General features: G+C 42.7%; 1 protein-coding gene across 1 annotated transcript in view; it reads left to right on the top strand.

The window, feature by feature from the left end:
- The window catches only part of muc (dihydrolipoamide S-acetyltransferase muc), a 34,528-nt gene that overhangs the window by 5,470 nt on the left and 9,825 nt on the right, over window positions 1-19,233 (top strand). Inside the window, exons 4-8 of the mRNA XM_070535780.1 lie at window positions 901-1,164; window positions 3,879-4,016; window positions 7,914-7,999; window positions 14,400-14,540; window positions 16,002-16,083. Of these exons, the coding sequence (XP_070391881.1) occupies window positions 901-1,164; window positions 3,879-4,016; window positions 7,914-7,999; window positions 14,400-14,540; window positions 16,002-16,083 (711 nt within the window). The remainder of the gene's footprint in view (window positions 1-900; window positions 1,165-3,878; window positions 4,017-7,913; window positions 8,000-14,399; window positions 14,541-16,001; window positions 16,084-19,233) is intronic.

Genomic DNA, 19,233 nt, shown 5'->3' with positions numbered 1-19,233 from the left:
TCTCGGACGCCATGTGCCATGCGGATGAATTGCTCTTGGCACGATCTGCACCGCATGCGCATGCTACTATGACTCGACCTTCTTGGGAATTGCTTATAAGTGATTACTGACAAAATTCTATCCACGAGAATTGTTATGGGCGTTTTGAAGTGATTTTTACTGCTGAAAATTTAAAACCTCAAATTAATGAAATTCACGATTTAACGAAGTTTGTCACTGCTAGTACAACTTCATTATATAGAGGTTTGACTGTACGTTTTGCATAGTTGCATGAAGACCTCGTGTAGTGATATCAAATGGCTATTTTATGCATGGCTGGAGAAAGAAAAATAGTATGAACTTATAGTTCCATGAACAGTTCCAGAGCACTCTTACAGTAAATACAGTTGAAGCTCTATATAACGAAATATAATATATAAGAAAGTGAATATAAAATGTGCCTCATTGATATCAGCATGCAATGAATAAATTCTTGTAACGAATATAGGATATAACGAACATATTTTGTGTTGGATCCAACTTTCGCATAATGAATTGATTTCTTTATTGAAGGGAAATAAGTCGTACTGGCAGCTGTTCAGCCATTTATGATATGTAGCCACAGGAAGTTGCTCAGGTCTCCCTGGATTTTTTTTCTTGTTTTTCTTTTTTTTTAAATTTCATTAAGTCTGTGTGAAATGTGCTTCAATCCCCTCTATCGATCACTGTCTGACCTGGAGCACTCAGTGCAATCACTCCTTTCTGCTGGTTTGAATGAAGGTGGGGAATTTCGCACTTTACTTTCCAAAAAAAAAAACAACAAACAAACAAATTGGCTTTGGTTATTTGCACAAGTGAGATGTCGAGATTGCTTGTTTTCAGGCTACTGTAAAGCACAACCTTACTCTGTGCCCCTTGCAGCTCCTGTGCATTCTGGTGTACAATGAGGAGGATGTCGCCGCTTTCAAGGACTTTGTGGACGATGGCGCCGCGGCACCGCCCCCACCTAAAGCAGCAGCGGCGCCTCCGCCTGCTGCTGCAGCTCCAACTCCAGCAGCAGCACCTCCACCCCTCGCCCCCTCACCTGCTGCTCCGGCAGCCACTCCAACCATGGGCTTGGGCGGTCGCATCTTTGCCAGCCCCCTCGCAAAACGCCTTGCAGCAGAGCAAGGCATTAGCCTGGGTGTAAGTATTGCTGTTGGTGGTGTTATCGTGACAAGGTTGCTTTCATGTTACGGCAAAACAATAGTGCAGGAGAATGAACCTTTAGAAGTGTCAATAGCTTATCTGTACATTGCAAGGCATTTAAAAAAGATATAACCAATTTAAATTGCACATGTGCAAGCAGTATGACCTGACATTTTTTTTTATCTGTGGCTATTGGTATGCAGACAAATGATTTTAGTGCTCATGAACTTTCTTGTCAGTGAGAACTTCAGGTTTTAAAGCAACAGAATGAATTATAAGACACCCTCCACAGTGGAATATGTCTAAAATATAGGAAGTTGTGTACCAGACAAATACATGTAGTACAGTGGCTGAACAATTATTGAGGCACTAATAATTCAGACATGCTCAATTATTTTGATAGTATAAGGAGGACAACAATTTCAAATTCTTTACAGCACACACTCAGATAACTCAGACTCCACTTGACATGACAGTGTGCTAATTCAGCTGCCAAGACAAGCAGAAGGAGCGATGTTCTTGTTTCACTGTACCATTGGTGCCTCTTTGAAATCAAAAGTAGCAATGCCTGGTCGATGCAGTAGTTGCCAACCATGGCCAAATCACAAGCAAGCCAAGCCATGCCAATTCACCAAGTTTTCAAGGCTGCATTTACATATTTGTTGTGTGCATTCCACTTGTGCACATGCAGCATTTGTTCCTTTAAGTATTAAATAGCGACACAGTTTTGGACAACTTCATTGTTTGCTGTTACAAATTTTAGAGTACAGCTCTTAGGCACCTGTTCCTGTGGCGAGCTTCGGCGTAACCGAGTGAACGAGCACAGCAATGGATGAAAGAGCAATCGCAGAGCACAGTGGGGAATGAAACATGCGAAGAGGAAAGCTGAGGAGGAGGGTATGGCAGAAGTGTGAGAAGGAAAGCGTAGTGTGGCAACAAGGCCAACAGGATGGCGCCAGAGTAGCGTGCGTCGTCTGGGAGGTCTGTCTCTGACAGCTACTGCGAATTGTGCCCACGTGTCACCCACAGACTGACTCTCACAATCTCCACATTAGCGAGGCAGTTGCTCCACACTTCAATCCGTTTGCAATGTGCCGCATGAGACCCATTGTCTGCGCCAGCCAACGTGTCGTGAAATGAAAACATGTACAGTGGAATCTTGTTTATACAATATTCACAGGAAGCGGAAAATAAAATGTATCTTCCGAAAATCGTATGATCTAAAGCAAGCTCAAAAAAGTATGAAAATAGGCATAATCGGTGACGAGCTCAATAGCAGAGATTCATGTGGAGTCGACTGAGACTGCTTCACATAACACGGTATGCGGAGCAGCATTGCTCGATGCCACACAAACCGCAGCCAACGCACTTTTATTTAGCAACAGTGAAATAGCTCCTCAGTCTGTGCTGAACTTCTTTTCAGTGTCTGTAAAAAAGCTCTTCTAGAAGTTAAAAAAAGAAGCTGCCGTTCCTTCATTCAATTGAGCAGCGGCACTCTACCAGTCAGTCTGGCCGCACTGCCTCAGCATCATTTTATCGCTGGCAGCACGCCGCATGTGTTTTTCCTTTAGTGTGCCTGGGGCTTAACACATTGTTCGTGGGTCATTGGAATGTTATTTAAGCTAGTACACATGAATGTGAAACTGTGAGCTTTAGAAATACCAGTAAAAGCCCATTTCTGCAGTTGTATTATACAATTTCAGGTGAAAACACGATCGCAATAATCATATGAAAATACATTACTCCTATGGCATGTTTGCCAGGAAAAGAATAAGAAACATGTTATCCTGAAAAATGTATTATGCAGAACCGTATCAATGAGATTGCACTGTATAGAGCTGAGCTCAAATTTCATATTAGAAAGCATCATAATCGCCGGCAAATGTTTTTGTTGCTCAATATTATCAAGTAGCTTCAAATGGCGCTTACTCCAGCCTCAACATCAGCACTGGCGAGGCTGACGATAAAGCAAGGGAATTACCAGGCAACGACTGTTGCTAAGAAACTCTCGATCATTTGGCTGTAGGAACGCAGTGAGCCTATATTCAAGTTGCCACAGGATGGAGACTCGGTCCATGGTTTGACCATATTTTCATCTGTCTGCAGCAACAGCATGGCAGTGGTAGAAATACAGACTGAACACATCACATCTAAGTGTAAGTGCATAGAGCGACGCATTGACAGAATTTTTTGTGCACTTATAGGATCAAAAGACTAAGGGTGGACATCTTGCGACTAGGCAGGGGGAAAAGATGAGGGATGTGCTTGCACATGCAAATGACCTTTTTATTTTATTTTTTCCCTGATGCGGCTATTCTATCATTTGAAATGGTACATTCAACATTTTCGCATTTTGGATGCATTAACAAAACAAACACGAGCTTGGCAAAGTTATGTTTTGTAGTCTCTAGTCTCTAGTTAGTGCTTTGAGACTATGTGCCTATTCGATTTCAACTCCATTCCGGAACCTTGGGCTACCATTACATTCCCATTTCATCTGCCCAACTGGTGCCATAATTCAGTTCCCATTCCATTCTGGGTGTTTTAATATGTGGAATGAGTTCGGAACCATTCCAACTCCAGAGTTGCCAGTCCGTAACTCTGCTCTGTACTTCCCTCAAACAGATTTGCCTCGATGTCTTTGAACATGACTTTCATTTTTGCATATAAAATGTAATGACATAGTAACAGAATTGAAACATCTGCTGTAGCAAATACCTGCTGGAAGTGGGCCAGGAGGAAGGATCGTGGCTCAAGATTTGGCTTCTGCTGCAGCCATGCCAAGGGCGGCAGCAGCTGGGGGTGCTGCAGCCAAGTACGAGGACATATCCCTCACCAGCATGCGTCAGGTATGTTTTGGCTGCCCTAGCAAATTAGTAAGTTATTTAATCTATCTCTCTCTCTCTCTCTTTGCATTCCCATGTTTTTTCATGCCCTATCTTCAAATATATTTAAAACAAGTAACCCACATTAAGTCACTAGTGCAATATCCTTGCAGATGTAGCGTGCATGTGTTTACGTGATGCAGTTGCGTAAACACAAGTAAACACATACCTAAAACAGGAACTTGTACAAGAAACGTTACAAGGCGAGAAGAGACAGTGACTTTCGACGCTACACGACGAGTGAACCCAGCTCTTCTTCCAATGTTGAAACTTGCCAAGCCGCTGTCAGATATGCTAGCTGTAGTCGTGGACATTGCGTGCATTTAGTGTGAACGTGGGGAAACTCAGATTGCATCGACAGTAGCTCTTTCTTATCTTTCGGCATGTTGCCTCTTTGGTGTTGCTACATCCTTCTTATTCATGGCTACTATTGAGATAATAAAGGAAAAGTGTTGTCATATTTTATAACAATGGGGGGAAGAGGGTGTAAAGGTTTATGCAAGGACATTGTTTCAAGGTAAATACTTGCATTTAAATTGATGCCTAACTGTTAAAAAAATTATAAGGTTTTATGTGCCAAAACCAAGACTTGATTATGAGGACCGCCGTAGTAGGGTACTCCAGAAATTTAGACCACTTGGCGTTCTTTAATGTGCACCTAAATCTAAGTACACGGGTGTTTTCACATTTCGATCTTATCGAAATGCAGCCGCCATGGCCGGGATTCAATCCCGCGACCTCATGCTCAGCCCACCATCATAGCCACTAAGTAACCACGGCAGTATACATGCCTGCTACTATGCGTCAATGCTACTAATTGAAGCTTTGTCTGTTCTTTACTGCAAATTTTTAGGTCTGAGTCAATTTTCTATTTAACTTGTTTTTTCTTACCCCCTCTCTCTCCCTTCTTTCTTGTTTTGTCTTTTTGAAATGGCTCAACAGTGTTAAACACAAGAAATTCTATTTTTAGCCCTGGTGTGTAGATGAAGACTACGTGTGAATGCAGAGTTCTGTATATTTCCATATATTTGTTCTATATAGCTGCATTTCCTTCTCCCAGAGACCTGCACTCTTTCTGAAGGAAAATCTGGGTGTCATGGTTTTTCTGTTTGCAGATTGCATCTCTGCATTTGTCACTTTCGTTTGCAGTAACTGATCTGTGCTGATTATTACGCTTTCATTTAATTTTCGAGTCTTTCTCAGCATTTACTATCAGCCATTTGTACTGAGAAGCTGTGTCTCATTTTGTCGCCAGTGACCAATGTAACTGCACAAAGGTGCTTCTTTTCTGTCTTTCTCTTGCAGTATGGGGTTTGTGAAAACTAGTAAGCTTTTGTTAAGTTGTTCAGTACAGCAAATAATTATAGTCATATGGGAATAGAATACTTGAATATTACCGAATTGAATCAAATTGTGAATGTTCAAATAATTCAATTAACAAATTGAATATCTACTATTAGAATTTTTAAATATTCAATATATTCGGTGTAGAGACTCATGCAGTTCCACAGGTTGCTTGCACCGTGGTGCCCCTCGTGTTCGCTGCTGCCAATGCGAGCGTTTCACTTCATTTTTAATGCAAAATGTGTACCAAGCACTCACCGACGTCAGCCTGGTGCGGAATCGCACACACAGCACCTGAACGGCGGGATATGCAAAGTGGCGCTGCGTCGGCTGTGGCCACGTCTGTCGGTACAAGCTTTGTTCGTGTCGACCGGCAACAATGGCAACGTGCATCTTGTAAAATGTGAAAACATGTGTGAAGATCGGGCCGATGCGGATTGTTTTGAATACGCGGCGACGAACTTCACACCACTTCAGCAACCGTTATTCCAACCCGCATGTGTGATCTCGAGACTGATCACTGATGAGCGACGGCTTGCGACCCGTTACCATAATGGCCATACTGCCTAGGCCATTAGGCGATTGGTGCTGCTTAGGCCATTGGTGCTGCTTCATCAAGCATTGGGGACTAAAGTTACGGCTTGGTGCCAAGTCCACGCAGATCTATTCACAGCAGCCAAGCGATACTTGGAATGCTGACAAAGGACCTCACAAATGAAAGCGAATGCATGGGATAGCAACAAAGTTGTTCACAGCCTCCATCACGATAAGTTGCGCGAACTTACTGTGACCCTCTATATTTCGGAATCCGACAGGTGACAAATAACCCCGAACCTGACAATGAAACGGTGCGGACGGCACCTGCTCTTCACCATCAGCGCCAGCCACGCGCAGAACAGTGATAAAGTCAGGCGATGCGCGGTCCTTTCGTCTGTTGTTAACCACCTGCCGTAAAGTTGGGATGGTCCTTCTGTATTTTGGGGAAAAACTGGAAAGCAAAACTTTCTATTGCAATAAGTAAAGGATTGCCACAGAACACAGGTCCAATACTAAACTGAGAACCTCATTGGTGTTCAGTACTATGGAATGTCATAAATTCATTAGTTTCAGAGGGAAGAAAAAGCACTTGATTATATGCAACAGAAATTTTATTGATAAAAAAATATATATATTTTCCAGATCTTCGTATACTAGAACTGAGCTGTACGGATACTAATTTAGTGTCTCCTTTAATAAGAGTATGCCGTACTGTACATCTTGATTTATATGTACATAAGTTACTGATAGCTTGCTACATTCTTGTTATGCAATGCTATGAGGCTCCTGAGCATGTGCAGCACCATATTTCCTTGCCTAAAATTTGTAAGCGTGAAATTTTGTGAACATTTTTCTAATATTCAATATTCAATTCAATATTCAGCTTTCCTTTCTTGATTCAATTCGGTATTCGCACAGCCCTACATAATTAACTACCCCATGCATCACATTAGTTCACTTCTCTTCTGTGCAAAGCAAGGGACATTGAACAATTGAAAGGTGCAGATTAAAGTATCTTATGTACATTGTATTGTCTGATGGCTTAATACTGTTGCCTGTGTATGCGTTTTCTTGCTTGTTTATAATAAAAACAAAAGCTTAAATTGGCCTACTTTTGCACACCTTGGAAATAGGGTGACAGTATCACTAAAGTATCATTGTTCTTGCTATATATTGTGATGCTACTGTCAGGACGAGATGAAGAAGAGAAAATAAATCTTAGGTATTGGCAGCAGATGCCAGTGGCTATTATCTGAACGATTATCCCCATTAGACTACCTGTGCTGAATAAGTGCACCTCATCCATAACAGCACGTAAACGACACACCCAATTAAAACATTTTTTTAAAATTGTGCTTGTGACTCACATGTGTAGCAGTGCATAACAGTGGTCAGATTCTTACACAAACCGTGTTGTATAATTATCGGCACAAAGCGATGCTTCTGAAGGAATTAGTTTTGTTTGCATTTTCAGTCATAACCGGCCTTACTACTGCTTCCTGCACATAGTGCAGTTTCAACAGAGGGCTTCATTGTGATGCGTAGCACATTGCAGTGAAGCTGCATTGCAAAGAAACTCCTCAAGCATCCAATATGGCAAATAAGTGCAAATATATAGTGACATAGAAAACACTGTTGTTGAGGCGAGTTGAACCTTTAGTTCCAGATTTCTGACAATGCAAGACAATGTTTTCTTTACTTTTCATACTTATGTGGCCTCTTATTTGCCGTGGAATGCTTGACTAGAAAATGCTGCCTGTTGAGAACCATGTTCCATGCTTTAGAAAAGCAACGCGCACTTTTTTTTATGTATGTGTATGGCCTCTTGCTTGGAATTTCCTCCATTGTTAAAGAAAGAAAATATAACTTAAAAATGTAGTTAGTGTCAGCTCTAAAATTTTTTTTTTAATGTGGCTATTTGTATACAAAGGGTAAAACTTCTTGGATTCTAAACCTGCGTCCTCTCTGCTGTGCTTTCAGACAATCGCAAAGCGGTTGCTTCAGTCAAAGCAGACGATACCACATTACTACCTTAGTGTTGATATCAAGATGGATGCTGTCCTCAAGTAAGTGTCCTTTTTAGGAATAGAATTACGAGTGCATGTAAACACGATAAACTCAGTGTCCTCTGCAATGTATTACCAGAGTGAAAATAGTGACTGTTATGTATGAGGTTATGTACTGTTATTTATCTATTTATTTATTTATTTAGAAAGACCTCACAGGCCTACGAAGAGACAATAGGATGAGGGGTGCATATGGTACAATTTTTAACAAAATACAATTGGTAAAAAGATCTCGATGCATACAAGAATTCAAATAGTGGTGCAAAACAAAAATTAGCATATTACAGAATTGCACATTGCATGTGCAGATGTCAGAACCTGGTGGCAGGTATCATCAGCATGTACAAACAACCAGACCCAACTTTAGTTCTTCAATGAAAAAAGAAATTGCAGTTTCTGTTATACCCATTTTAAATCCTAACACTATTTCATGGTGCCATTGTTCAGCTGATCACATAAGTTACACATTCACTTGTGCAAATATCAACTTTCAGGTTTGGAGTGAATAGTAATAGTGTAAAACATTTTGAAGCGAATAGTTCGAATAGTTGTAGAATTTGCATCAAACCTTGATACAACAGCCAGAAGCTAAAAAAATTAAAAAAAAAACATAACTGTCTCTGCAAAGATGGGGGAGTCTCAAATTTCTTTGGAATCAGCATTTTTTTAAAGTGCTCTAATTAAGTTATGCAAAAAATTCAAGTTCAAATTTTGTACCATACCAGCAGTACAGAGCTGTTCTTGTACACATTTGCGGACATTTGCTCAGTTTTGTGGTTCAGCCTGACTGAAGTCGACATTACACAGCCTGATGTGTGTTGCGCATCATTGCGATGCCATGAAGTGTAACCTTGACTGCGCAATGCTAGCAGTTTAGGCTGTGTTGCACAAATTGTTGTACCTGCTTACATGCGAGCTTGATCTGCTTTGTCCGGTAGGCACAGAGACAAACTTATAGGCATGCTTGCTGCAATTGTTGGCTCGTCACTTGCAGACCCGAATGCCACTTCTGCTGTCTTCATACGTGCATGTGATCTCAGGCACAATTGTTGATGATCCACTCAAGATGCGGCAAACTTCTTGCGACGGTGTGCTGCTTGCTACCATGCAGGCCCACGACATATTTTCATCACGGGCACACTGCCTTGGTTGTTAGGCCTAACCAGCACTGCTTTGCCGGGTGTTGTCAAACTCAGTGTCAAGTGAATGTAGATCTATGTGCAGCGACCAAGTCACTTTTTCCTTTCTTTTCTTTTTCTTCTTAAGTTCGAAAGTTTGCCCAATGGCATAAACAATTAAATGTGTAAATGTAGACTGGTTTTGGTGATGTACATTAGTGTTATTTGATGTGTGGCCCCGTGGAGCCAAGAATCATACTCCAATGGTCTCTGAGGTAGAAAGATCAAGAAACCACCTTGCTAGTAAAAGCGAGACCCTGGGGGTAAACCGGAATGGCATTGACTTTCTTCACCACCAACATATTTACGGCATAGTGTGCAGAGGTCATGCACGAAAAACCAAGCAAAACGTCATGCAGTGTTTTTAAGGGGGGATGCTAGGCTCAAGAGTCAACTTTTGAACTACTGCATCAATTTCTATCAAATTTTCAGCGACTGTTTATAATCTGCTCATTAGAATATATTCAAAGTTTCAATGCGCTAGCTCAAACAGACAAAAAGTTATAGCTCTCATATTCAGCAATCATGTGTCTCAGCTTAGGAAAACTATCATTTCAAAAATAATGGAGATATATCAACTGTTTGTAATTAGATATCTTCTAGATGGTTCATAGTGCAAGATAAGACCGCTCGCATGCTTTTTATGCAATTTCTGTAAAAATGTCATCAATCTAAAAACAAAGTTCAATTTTTTTGTTGTCATTACATGTCAGACATCTCAAAATATTTTCTGTTAGAAACTATTTAGCACCCTAAAAAGTATCTTATCTTGTTCCTGAGAAAATTTCAGTCTAGAAACCACCTTGAAAGCATCTTTTGGCAATGTAGTTTAGAAATGATTGTTTTCCTAATGGTTCTGTTTCCCCAAAAAGTGCAAACTCAGAAAAATGAGTTCAAAGATTTGAGAACATGCTATTTTATTTTGTGGTAAAAAAAAATTAATCAAAGTGCCCTGCTCCATAGGTCGGGCCCTCATCTTCAACGCGACGCTGTTCTGTGGCAATTGCTTCAAGCCTTCTTTTCTTTTTCTCAACTTTATAGCTGTCCATCACCGCCGTTACCACCGCCTTGATGGCTGTAACTTTTACAAAACGGTAGCCGCTGGGCTCCGGCGTTTCCTCGCTTTCGTCGGCAGGACCCTGGCAAAGTAGCGCGACCTTCCTTTCAAATGTCGTCAATTGGCATTCACAACCATCAGCAAAACCAGTAGACATTTCCATAGGTGACGAACCACCATCGGAGCTTGTAGGGTTCGCATCAGCCGCCGGCAGCAGGCTTGGGCTTGGCGAACGCACAGGCAGACGCTCACTTGCTGGCGGTCGCCCAGTGCTGTTTAGGCCTCTTGCTTTCGTCGTGCGTTTTCGCTTCCCGAAGCTTTTCCGTGTCGAAGCCTTCGTTGCGGGCATCTTCGGGTCACACCACCGGCCACCCGATGATCGCAATAAGCTCACAGAAGGAAGATATAGCAACACATAGCAAGCGTCGAGCGCAACCAAAGCAGGAATGACTCCAAATGGCGCGAAAACAGCGTTGGGTGGTCACGTGGTACATTTCCGCCAATCCAAGCTCCTGTTTCGGTTTGCCACCCACTGTTTTGGTTCGAGCTCCTGTTTTGGTTTCTGCGGCCAGTAATATGCCTTTCTTTTTTAGTTCTTCGATAGTTGCCTTGCATAGTCTCGATGGAAAGTATTCCGTCACTAAACAGCGCGAAAAACAAACTTTCTATCACAGGCATTCACTTCACGTTCGGTTTTTTGCCCGCACCGCGGCCGCGTCTTGAAAAGAGCGTTCACAGACGCCTTCGACGGCAAATGCGCCCCACCACGTCGTGAAAAAAATTCATTTTCTTCTTTTCTACTTCTCCGATAACAACCAAACCTGGTGAGAATATTCTTCATTAAACCAGCAATCCAAAACAACTCAAGCTTTAAAACACATTTTTTTTCCGAAAATCGGTATTTTAACCCCGCATCCCCCCTTAAACTTTAGTCCCCATTTTAGATAAGTTCAACAGAGAATGTGGCAGGGCCGCAGGTATGTTGAAATAATCTAGCAGGCCTGAAAAAGTAGTCAGTGACTGCAAACGAATTCATCTTTGGCTTGTCTTGGCCTTGAGCCATTTAACGGCAGTGTGACTTGTTTACCTAAGCTGATAGCTGTATATGTTTTAAAATTGCTGTTAACTTGTTTTGGATAATTGCTAAATTCTGAATACTGAAATTTAAGCCAAAGGGAATACTAATAGCACCATATTTGATTGAATATTAAATAATATTGAACATTTTCACAGGCATAGTTATACTATACATAGTGCTTTCATTTACTTTTTTCATACGAAAGCATCAAATGGCCCATTGAGCTAGAAGCCGGCATGTCGTCTGCAGCAGCAAAACGGCAGGTAACTTCTTATTGGCTGCGACGCCACGTCACACCTCACCTCACACCTTGACAGAGCAGAGCAGGCAAAAGGGAACACCTGCTGCTGCGGTAGCATGCCAGGTGTTGCCTGAAGGGAGAAAGCATCGCGCGACCCCAAGCCGCCATCACTCTCACTTTCATAAGCTTTTGTTGTCCGCGCAAGCTCTTGCCTGTGTTCTAACTGCAACTGAACAAGGACAGATCAAAACGTGCCAAGCGTCTCTACTTGCTCGCTTGCCCAAGAGGAGTTCATAGCTCGAAGGACTGCTCAGCGGCATTCAGTTGGACTTTAATGCTTTCGCATTCACAACTCGTAAGAAGTGCTTAAGTGTCCTCGGACGTTTTTCTTATCTTTGCTGCCAGCATAAAATTTTATCACATTTTTGTTTTGACACAAGACTGACACGTAGTGTCATGTTGTGTGTTCAGCAACACCTGTTGTATGTTTCAGTGTAGACGGGATAATTGAAAATTTCAAACAGAATCGGAAGGCAGGGGTGAACAGGAGAGGGCATCTGCATCTGAACGCTTGCAGCCAGAGCAATAAATAGTATCGATGTCATATTCTTGTAGGTACTCACTAAACACAATGAAAACGTGCACATGTATAGAACCTCTTCCTGGCGATTTTGTTCGCACTGCCATGTTTCATCACGTGGTGATGTACCCATTGCTTGTCACCGTTGACTCCATATTAACAACGCATGTGCATGACGCCGTTGCAGCTCAGCAAACCTCTTTTTCAGCAAATAACGTAGATGATGACTGCATGGACGTCGTGAAGCTTTGGCCAAAGCTTCAGAGAACATGCCAGCCCTTCTGGAGCTCATTATGCCTTGTTCAAATAACATGAGCAGCGTATGCAGTCTCCTACCAATAATTCGAACTTGATGAGCTCGTAAAGTCCGAATAATCAGAAGTCCGAAATACCGTATTCACCGAAAAATAAATTACTTTATTCCACAAGTAACCAAGAAAGGTGTGCCATATTCTTGGATCATCACTTTCCGATGTCGGAGCTATCTCCACCGTGAACTTCGCATGACTTTGGTGCAAGACACATCAGTATCTAGGAGCAATGACGTTTTTGGTGCAGTGTCAAGCATGCTTTCACATGTCTAGCGCAAGACACATCGACGTCTGTGAGCAACGGCATTGTTGGTATAGTGCCAAGCAGGCTACCTTGTCACTGTGCAAAAACGCTAGCTGCTGCCCGTCAACGTGTCTGGTGCAAAATATGCAAAATATCATGACAAAATAGGTAGCATCTTAAAACTCAGAATAATCAAGCATTCCTTTACTGTGTGGGTACTGGAAGCATGGCTGGAAATGTATTCTAGGCTGACCAAACTTTGCACTTGCAGATTAAATTGAGATCAATGTTTCTTTGCTCTTTGTTCTTTATTTGCCACTTACTTTAAAGCAGCAACTTGTCATGTTTGTGACTCAGTAACGCTCCTTGGTGCAGTCACTGTCCGTTTATGTTCTGCCTACTCAACTCATGGGTGTGCTCTGTTGTGATAGATTTGTTCTTGCTGCACAGAAGGCCTGGAACATAGATGTTCTGTACTTTGTAATAGCTTGTAGCAAAGACGTTTATTGCTATTTACTCACTTACTCTGTGGACCGTCACAAAACGTTCAACTTCGAACATCGGCGTGCTGTTTCAGCACACTGCCTTGGCTCGTGCTTCTACATGTTGATTCATGAGTGCCCTTGTTCACTTATTCTTGATACGTGGGTGATAGAGTGGGCGTAAGTTTGAGTGCGAGTTGGGGGGGATGTGTGCAAGTAACGTGCGAGAAACTTACTACGCCAGAAAGCAGTGCTACTCCCCTTGTCGCTGTGCAACGAGCCGTACTCACTCTTTCCTACATTCCGCGGTTGAAGTTCTTTCTTTGGAGGTAACAATACAACACTGGCAAATGAGCGAATTTTTTCATCCTCGAGGAAAACCGTGCATGGAAAAGAGCTACCAACACAGGTGGTCCTTATGTAGCAGCGGTTCATGAACTTGGTCACACAGATTCATTTCATTCCTTAATGTGCCAGTCACTATCTCCCAGCCAACTAATGCACACGTCTGCCACCTACCATTGCACATTTTGCAGCGTAAATAGAGCTCAGTGCATTAGCAAATGCCCAGTTGCATTTCGAACAGTTGATCACGCAGTAGCAGGGCAGAAGCAGTAATCATTTCATATTCATGTGCTTTTGCTGAGGCAATGCACGGTGCGCCGCCAAAAGTGCCATCTCATTCTTCCGCAGCAAACTGCTCCGCAAAAAGGTTCTATACTGTACTATCGTGTACAGGCTGCTCCTCATCATTTTACAGGCACCTACCAGGAAGTAGGAAATGGGCAATAAGGTAATGTAATGCCCGCTTTGATGAAAACAGCCTAAGTGGATATGTTACACTTCTTTTTCCCCATGATGTACTTGTTAGCTTTCAGGTTTGACTTTTCATGAATAATACTTGGTCAAGAACGCGCTCATCATTTTTCTGGCACAAAGTGATCCACTCTCTTATGTCTATAAAAGGATAGAGCACAGAAGCTTTCCTAACAAATTGCTTCACTTTTCTAAGTTATCATGTCTTGCCTTCCTACGTGTTGTCAAAACCCTGTCACTTATAAACACACATTTGTTTCTTCTGATTTTTTTTTACAGTTCACAGTGCCTGGCTAAAGATATGCAAAGTGTTTTGCAATGCCCCCGTTAGGGCCATAGAGAAAAAAAATTAAGAGGACCAAAAACCCAACATGTTGAGTGATGCAGCACATGTTTTGGTTGGTCCATTCCAGGCTTCGTGCAGAGTTCAACAAAATGATGGAGAAGGATGGTGTCAAGATCTCCGTGAACGACTTTGTGATCAAAGCAACTGCACTGGCGTCCAAGAAAGTGCCAGCTGCCAACTCATCCTGGCAGGACACCTTCATCCGAGAGTGAGTTGTTTGCAACACATGAGACATCTATGCTAGTTCGTAACCCTCCTCCCCCTCTGTACTTCTGTAGTAGCCGCTTTGCATGGTATTTATTCACATTTCACCTGAAATGTGTATATTTCTTGCATGGTAAAACACATGGTAAGTCACTAGGCCTTGCTGATGCAGCACAGTCACCGACGTATAATTCGGACAGCTTCAAGCAAATTTCGGACATCTTACAGTGTGTCGCTCAAGAATTCGGATTCCTTGACATTCCATTTGCACAGCCATGTGCCAATTTGGTCACCAAGTTAAGCAGAAAAGCAATGTTTTGATACATTGCAGGCATAGTCACCGGCGCCTCTTCGAAACCAAAAGTAATTGTCCGCCTAATCACCTAGTTGATCCAGCCGCAGCTGACTCCCACACAATGGCCCATGCTTATTCAAGCCGCTAAAAAGAACTACATTCTCTGCATTTGTGGCTTGTTGCTCAAGTTCCACATGTCCACGTTTGTTCCTTTACAAGCTAAATTGCAACACAGTCTACTCCATCCTTGCTGTCTTTGTTGAAGAGGTCGGCTAGTGAGGGAACTGTAGGAAATTTACTGTTCCAAGGAAACCCATGATCATATGGCTATCTGAGTGTGGTCGGCTTCTATTTAAGTTGGAGGGTATGGAGATGTGGTACATTTGGAGACGATGCTTTCATTTGTCTCCTGTGACAGCCATGACAATGGGGAATATACAGACTGACCACATTGCATGCAGCCATATGCACATGTGTGCAGGAACGCTTTGACTAGCTTTTCAGACCACTTGTCGAACAGAGGCTTATTTTCTGGCGAATTCAATATTTCAGACTCCATTTATTTGAACCCAATGATCAGTTAGTGACTGTATCGCATGCTGTACCATGCATATTTCCGAGCAATAAAGTCGCCAACCAATAATCTGGTGTTCAAATTGATGTGGTTACACTGTACCTTACAGCGTCATGCTGAGCACAAGGTCGTAGATTCGATTTTCAGCTGCGGCAACCGCATTCTGATGCATCCAAAATACAGAAGCAGTCATGTACTGTGCTTTCGGCGCACGTCAAAGAACCCTAGGTGGTCAGAATTAATCTGGAGCCACCCGGCGGCATCCATCATAGCCCATTGCGCAACTTCAGGACATTAAACCCCACAATAAAATTTAGAATTTTGATGTTGTTCTCTTTCTTTATTCTTGTAGATGTTAGCTGGCGTTCTTTGGTTGATAGCTAAGGTCAAGATAAGAAACACGTCTTGCCTAATTGCTTTATACAAATTTACATGTAATTTTTATATAATAACATTGAATCACTGTGACCCACTGAACCAATATTATATGTTTCAATTTGGTATTAATGACATTAAATAATCCCATGTAATGGCGTACAAGTTCACTTGGTAATGACAAATGGTCTCATTGATGAGCACCTGGCTCTTGTGTGCAGGTACAAGTCTGTAGATGTCAACATGGCAGTAAGCACTCCAGAAGGACTCATCACACCCATTGTTTTCGGAGCTGAGAAAAAGGTGAGGTGCATTTCTTTTGCAACCTTATATTTCACTGTCTCCTTATTTTGATCTCTTCCACTCTTTTGCCTTGCACTATTAAAATACTGATAATAATTTTGATAGGGAAGCAGGCCACTGATCAGCGTTACAATAATATGGCACATTGTAATTTGTATGGACCCCAAATTTTTTAAATTGGTTTTATACTGGTAGTTGTTATAGGCACTTTCTGGTGTTTCCGCATTTTGTCACCATTGTGATAAGTTGCTGACAGACAGTGATCGTCATCATTGAATGTCATGTAAGACCCATGTCTTGACCCTGGCTATGACTCAAGCAAGCCTAGCTGCAGCAGTGCTTACGTGGACTGCAGACTGCATTGTCAGAGAATTGGATGGCCTCACATCATGCAAACATTGTCTGAAGAGTGGGAGCACTAGCTAGTTCATCATGGCAAAAAAAAGGAACCGTGCTTATGTATCAAGACCTATGAACAGTTTTCCGCTACTTGTGTAAGGAGGGCCCTGTAGCTTAAAGGGACCCTGAAACGCTTTTGACGATTTTCTACAAACTTATTGAGTCGTTAGAGTAGGACCTTCTGATCATTAATTGACACATCTAAGTGCTCCACGTAAAGCGTGTAACTTATTATAAGGTTTTAAGTATGCACATCGCAGCCGATCGCAGCATGCTGCTCGGCAGAATTTTAAGCCGCCCCTACCCATATGACCGAAATCACCCATACAACGTCAGTGGGGCGAGCTATCCGATTGGCTGACAAGGGCGCGTGATCGATAATTTTTCCAACTTTACGGTAAACAAATGATCTTCGTAATAGTTGGAATGTTAGTTAATTTGTTTTTATGAAAAGAAAGTAACATAAAGAGAATGCACAAGAATAATTTTTCAGTACACTTAAGCACTTCCGGCACACAGCAGGTGTCGTCTGCTTGTGTCACAACGTACTCCATTTTGACTAGAGCTCCTCGGTCAGAGTCGGTCTCAGTCTTTTCGCGAGCACTATGATTCGACTTTGTTGCCTTGTGGACTGCAAATGTAGCGACTGGCAATATGTCAAACTGCAACATCGTGTCCCTCTGCAAGGCAGCGTACGAGCGAACTGGCTGCTGCGCATCGGACTGCCGCTATCCGATCGGCGCCAGGATTTGCGCGTTTGTGGCCGTCACTTTACACCGGAAGATTACTAACGCAATGGCGTTTCGCGAGTCCGGTATTAGGGCAAACGCAAGCGCAAGGGGACAGAGTCTGGCTGCTTGACTGTGCCGTAACGGGATGAGCCATGAGATGAGCAGAAGGGCAAATGCGAATGGTCTGCACGGTGCAGCCACCTGGTGGCACAGAGCTCAACCATACACAGTAGCAGCAACGAAGTGTATGTATTCTTTTTTGCTGCTGGTGTGTATTTTTCGCTGGAGTGTAATCATGAACATGTTGTTTTTATAAATGTTTAAAATGTTTTACACTTGGTTAGAGCAATATTAGTGCTTTGTTTGGCTGGTTAAGCGCTGCGCCAAGTGTATGGACCGTGCAGACTGATCAGGCCGCTCACATACGTCTACGCTAAAGTTCCTTCATCAGCTTGAGTTTATGCCTCCAGTCATTTGCTGAAATGACCAGCTTGCCTGTGGTTACCGGAATACAAGACACGTTCGGCGCTACGACAGAATGCTCGCAACGCACGCTGCTTCAATAGCTCTCGCTTGGGGTCGACGGCCAAGCAGCTAGTGGAGAGGTCTCACGCGGGCGGGGGCGGGCTCCAAAACAATCGGAAGTAGACGATGTGAAGTCGCATCGTGACGCTGAACCAGTGAAGGCGGAGCTTAGCCCCGCTCGCTCGGCGAACGAGTTGAGGAGGAAAAGCATGGCTAGGGAGGAGGGTAACTTCTAATCGCTTGTAGCTCCATTAATACGTAACGCTTCACTTAAATTGTGGTGCGAATGTTCTACTTATGCTGGACCCTACGCGTCTACAAAATTTGTCCGAACCGTTTCAGGGGCCCTTTAAGACTACAATGTGCCAAGACTCCAAGGTGTGTTTGCAGAAGGCACAGGCTTAATGGTGTCAAAGTAGAGTACTGGTGCAGAGAATAGTGCAACTGCACAAGATCATTTGCGTTTTACTGTGCATACAGCTCTGGTTATCATGCTTGCTACATTGTATTAGGATGAAACTGCAATTTTTGAAATACTATTCATTGACTACTTGTCGTTACCATTAAAAAGGCTTTTACCTAACCACATTGCATTGTGCCAAACAGCTTACGAGTACAGTTATACCTCTATATAACGAAGTCGGTATTATCGGCACTTTGTTTCATTATATTAAAATTTTGCTATATTGGAAATCTACCTTTGTGCAAATAAGTACAGTCGCCGATAGATTTTTCTTGCATAGAAGGGGCTGTAATATTTTCTGAATTATCGAGCAACCGGAAATATCAAATTTGAACGAGAAAGAAATTAATTTCGTTTAATTTGAGCGTCTGTGATGAAAGTCAGTGAGAGTCAGTGGTCCATGACCTAATCCTCAGCTTACCTTTTTTTGTCCACTCATTCTGTCCTTATCTATTGTGCAACTGGTGTTCTTCAGCTTGAGTTGCCCCATCTTCCCAATACACATACTGATATACCATCACACTTATGCTCGCGCCATCACATTCGCTTGCCGCCTTAAGCTGCTGCATGCATTACTTGATGTCCTCACGTGATATTCTTGATGGCAACTAGGTACGTCTTGTCTTCAATTGTCGATGTTCTGTTAGCCAGCAATGTTGCCCTTGGTCATACCGTTGTTTCCATTGCTGACAATACAGTGGTTGTTCCCCTTCTCGAGGTCAGCCTGTTGACTCAGGTTATCCTGCAAGGCATGTCACTGGCCACCATTTCTGCTCTTGATCTCTACAAGATTGCTGCTTTGGATGCAGATGTTTTGCCGCCAACTTTGCTCCCAATCTGACCCAGGTGCAAGCTAAAGATCTCTACTGCATCCTATTGCGACATCTTTGATTTTGACGACCGCCCTCTGGGCCAAACATCTGTCGTGACTCATCCAACCAACACTGGTGATGCCAATCCTATTCGCCAAAATCTATATTGTGTATCCCATTACGAACACGAAGTCATCCGGAGCAAGGTCGACAAAATGAT

This window comes from Dermacentor albipictus, chromosome 3 (genome assembly GCF_038994185.2).
Source record: "Dermacentor albipictus isolate Rhodes 1998 colony chromosome 3, USDA_Dalb.pri_finalv2, whole genome shotgun sequence".
NCBI classification, from domain to species: domain Eukaryota; kingdom Metazoa; phylum Arthropoda; class Arachnida; order Ixodida; family Ixodidae; genus Dermacentor; species Dermacentor albipictus.
Note: the sequence above shows the minus strand (reverse complement) of the source record. Positions and strands in the feature narration are given on the sequence as shown.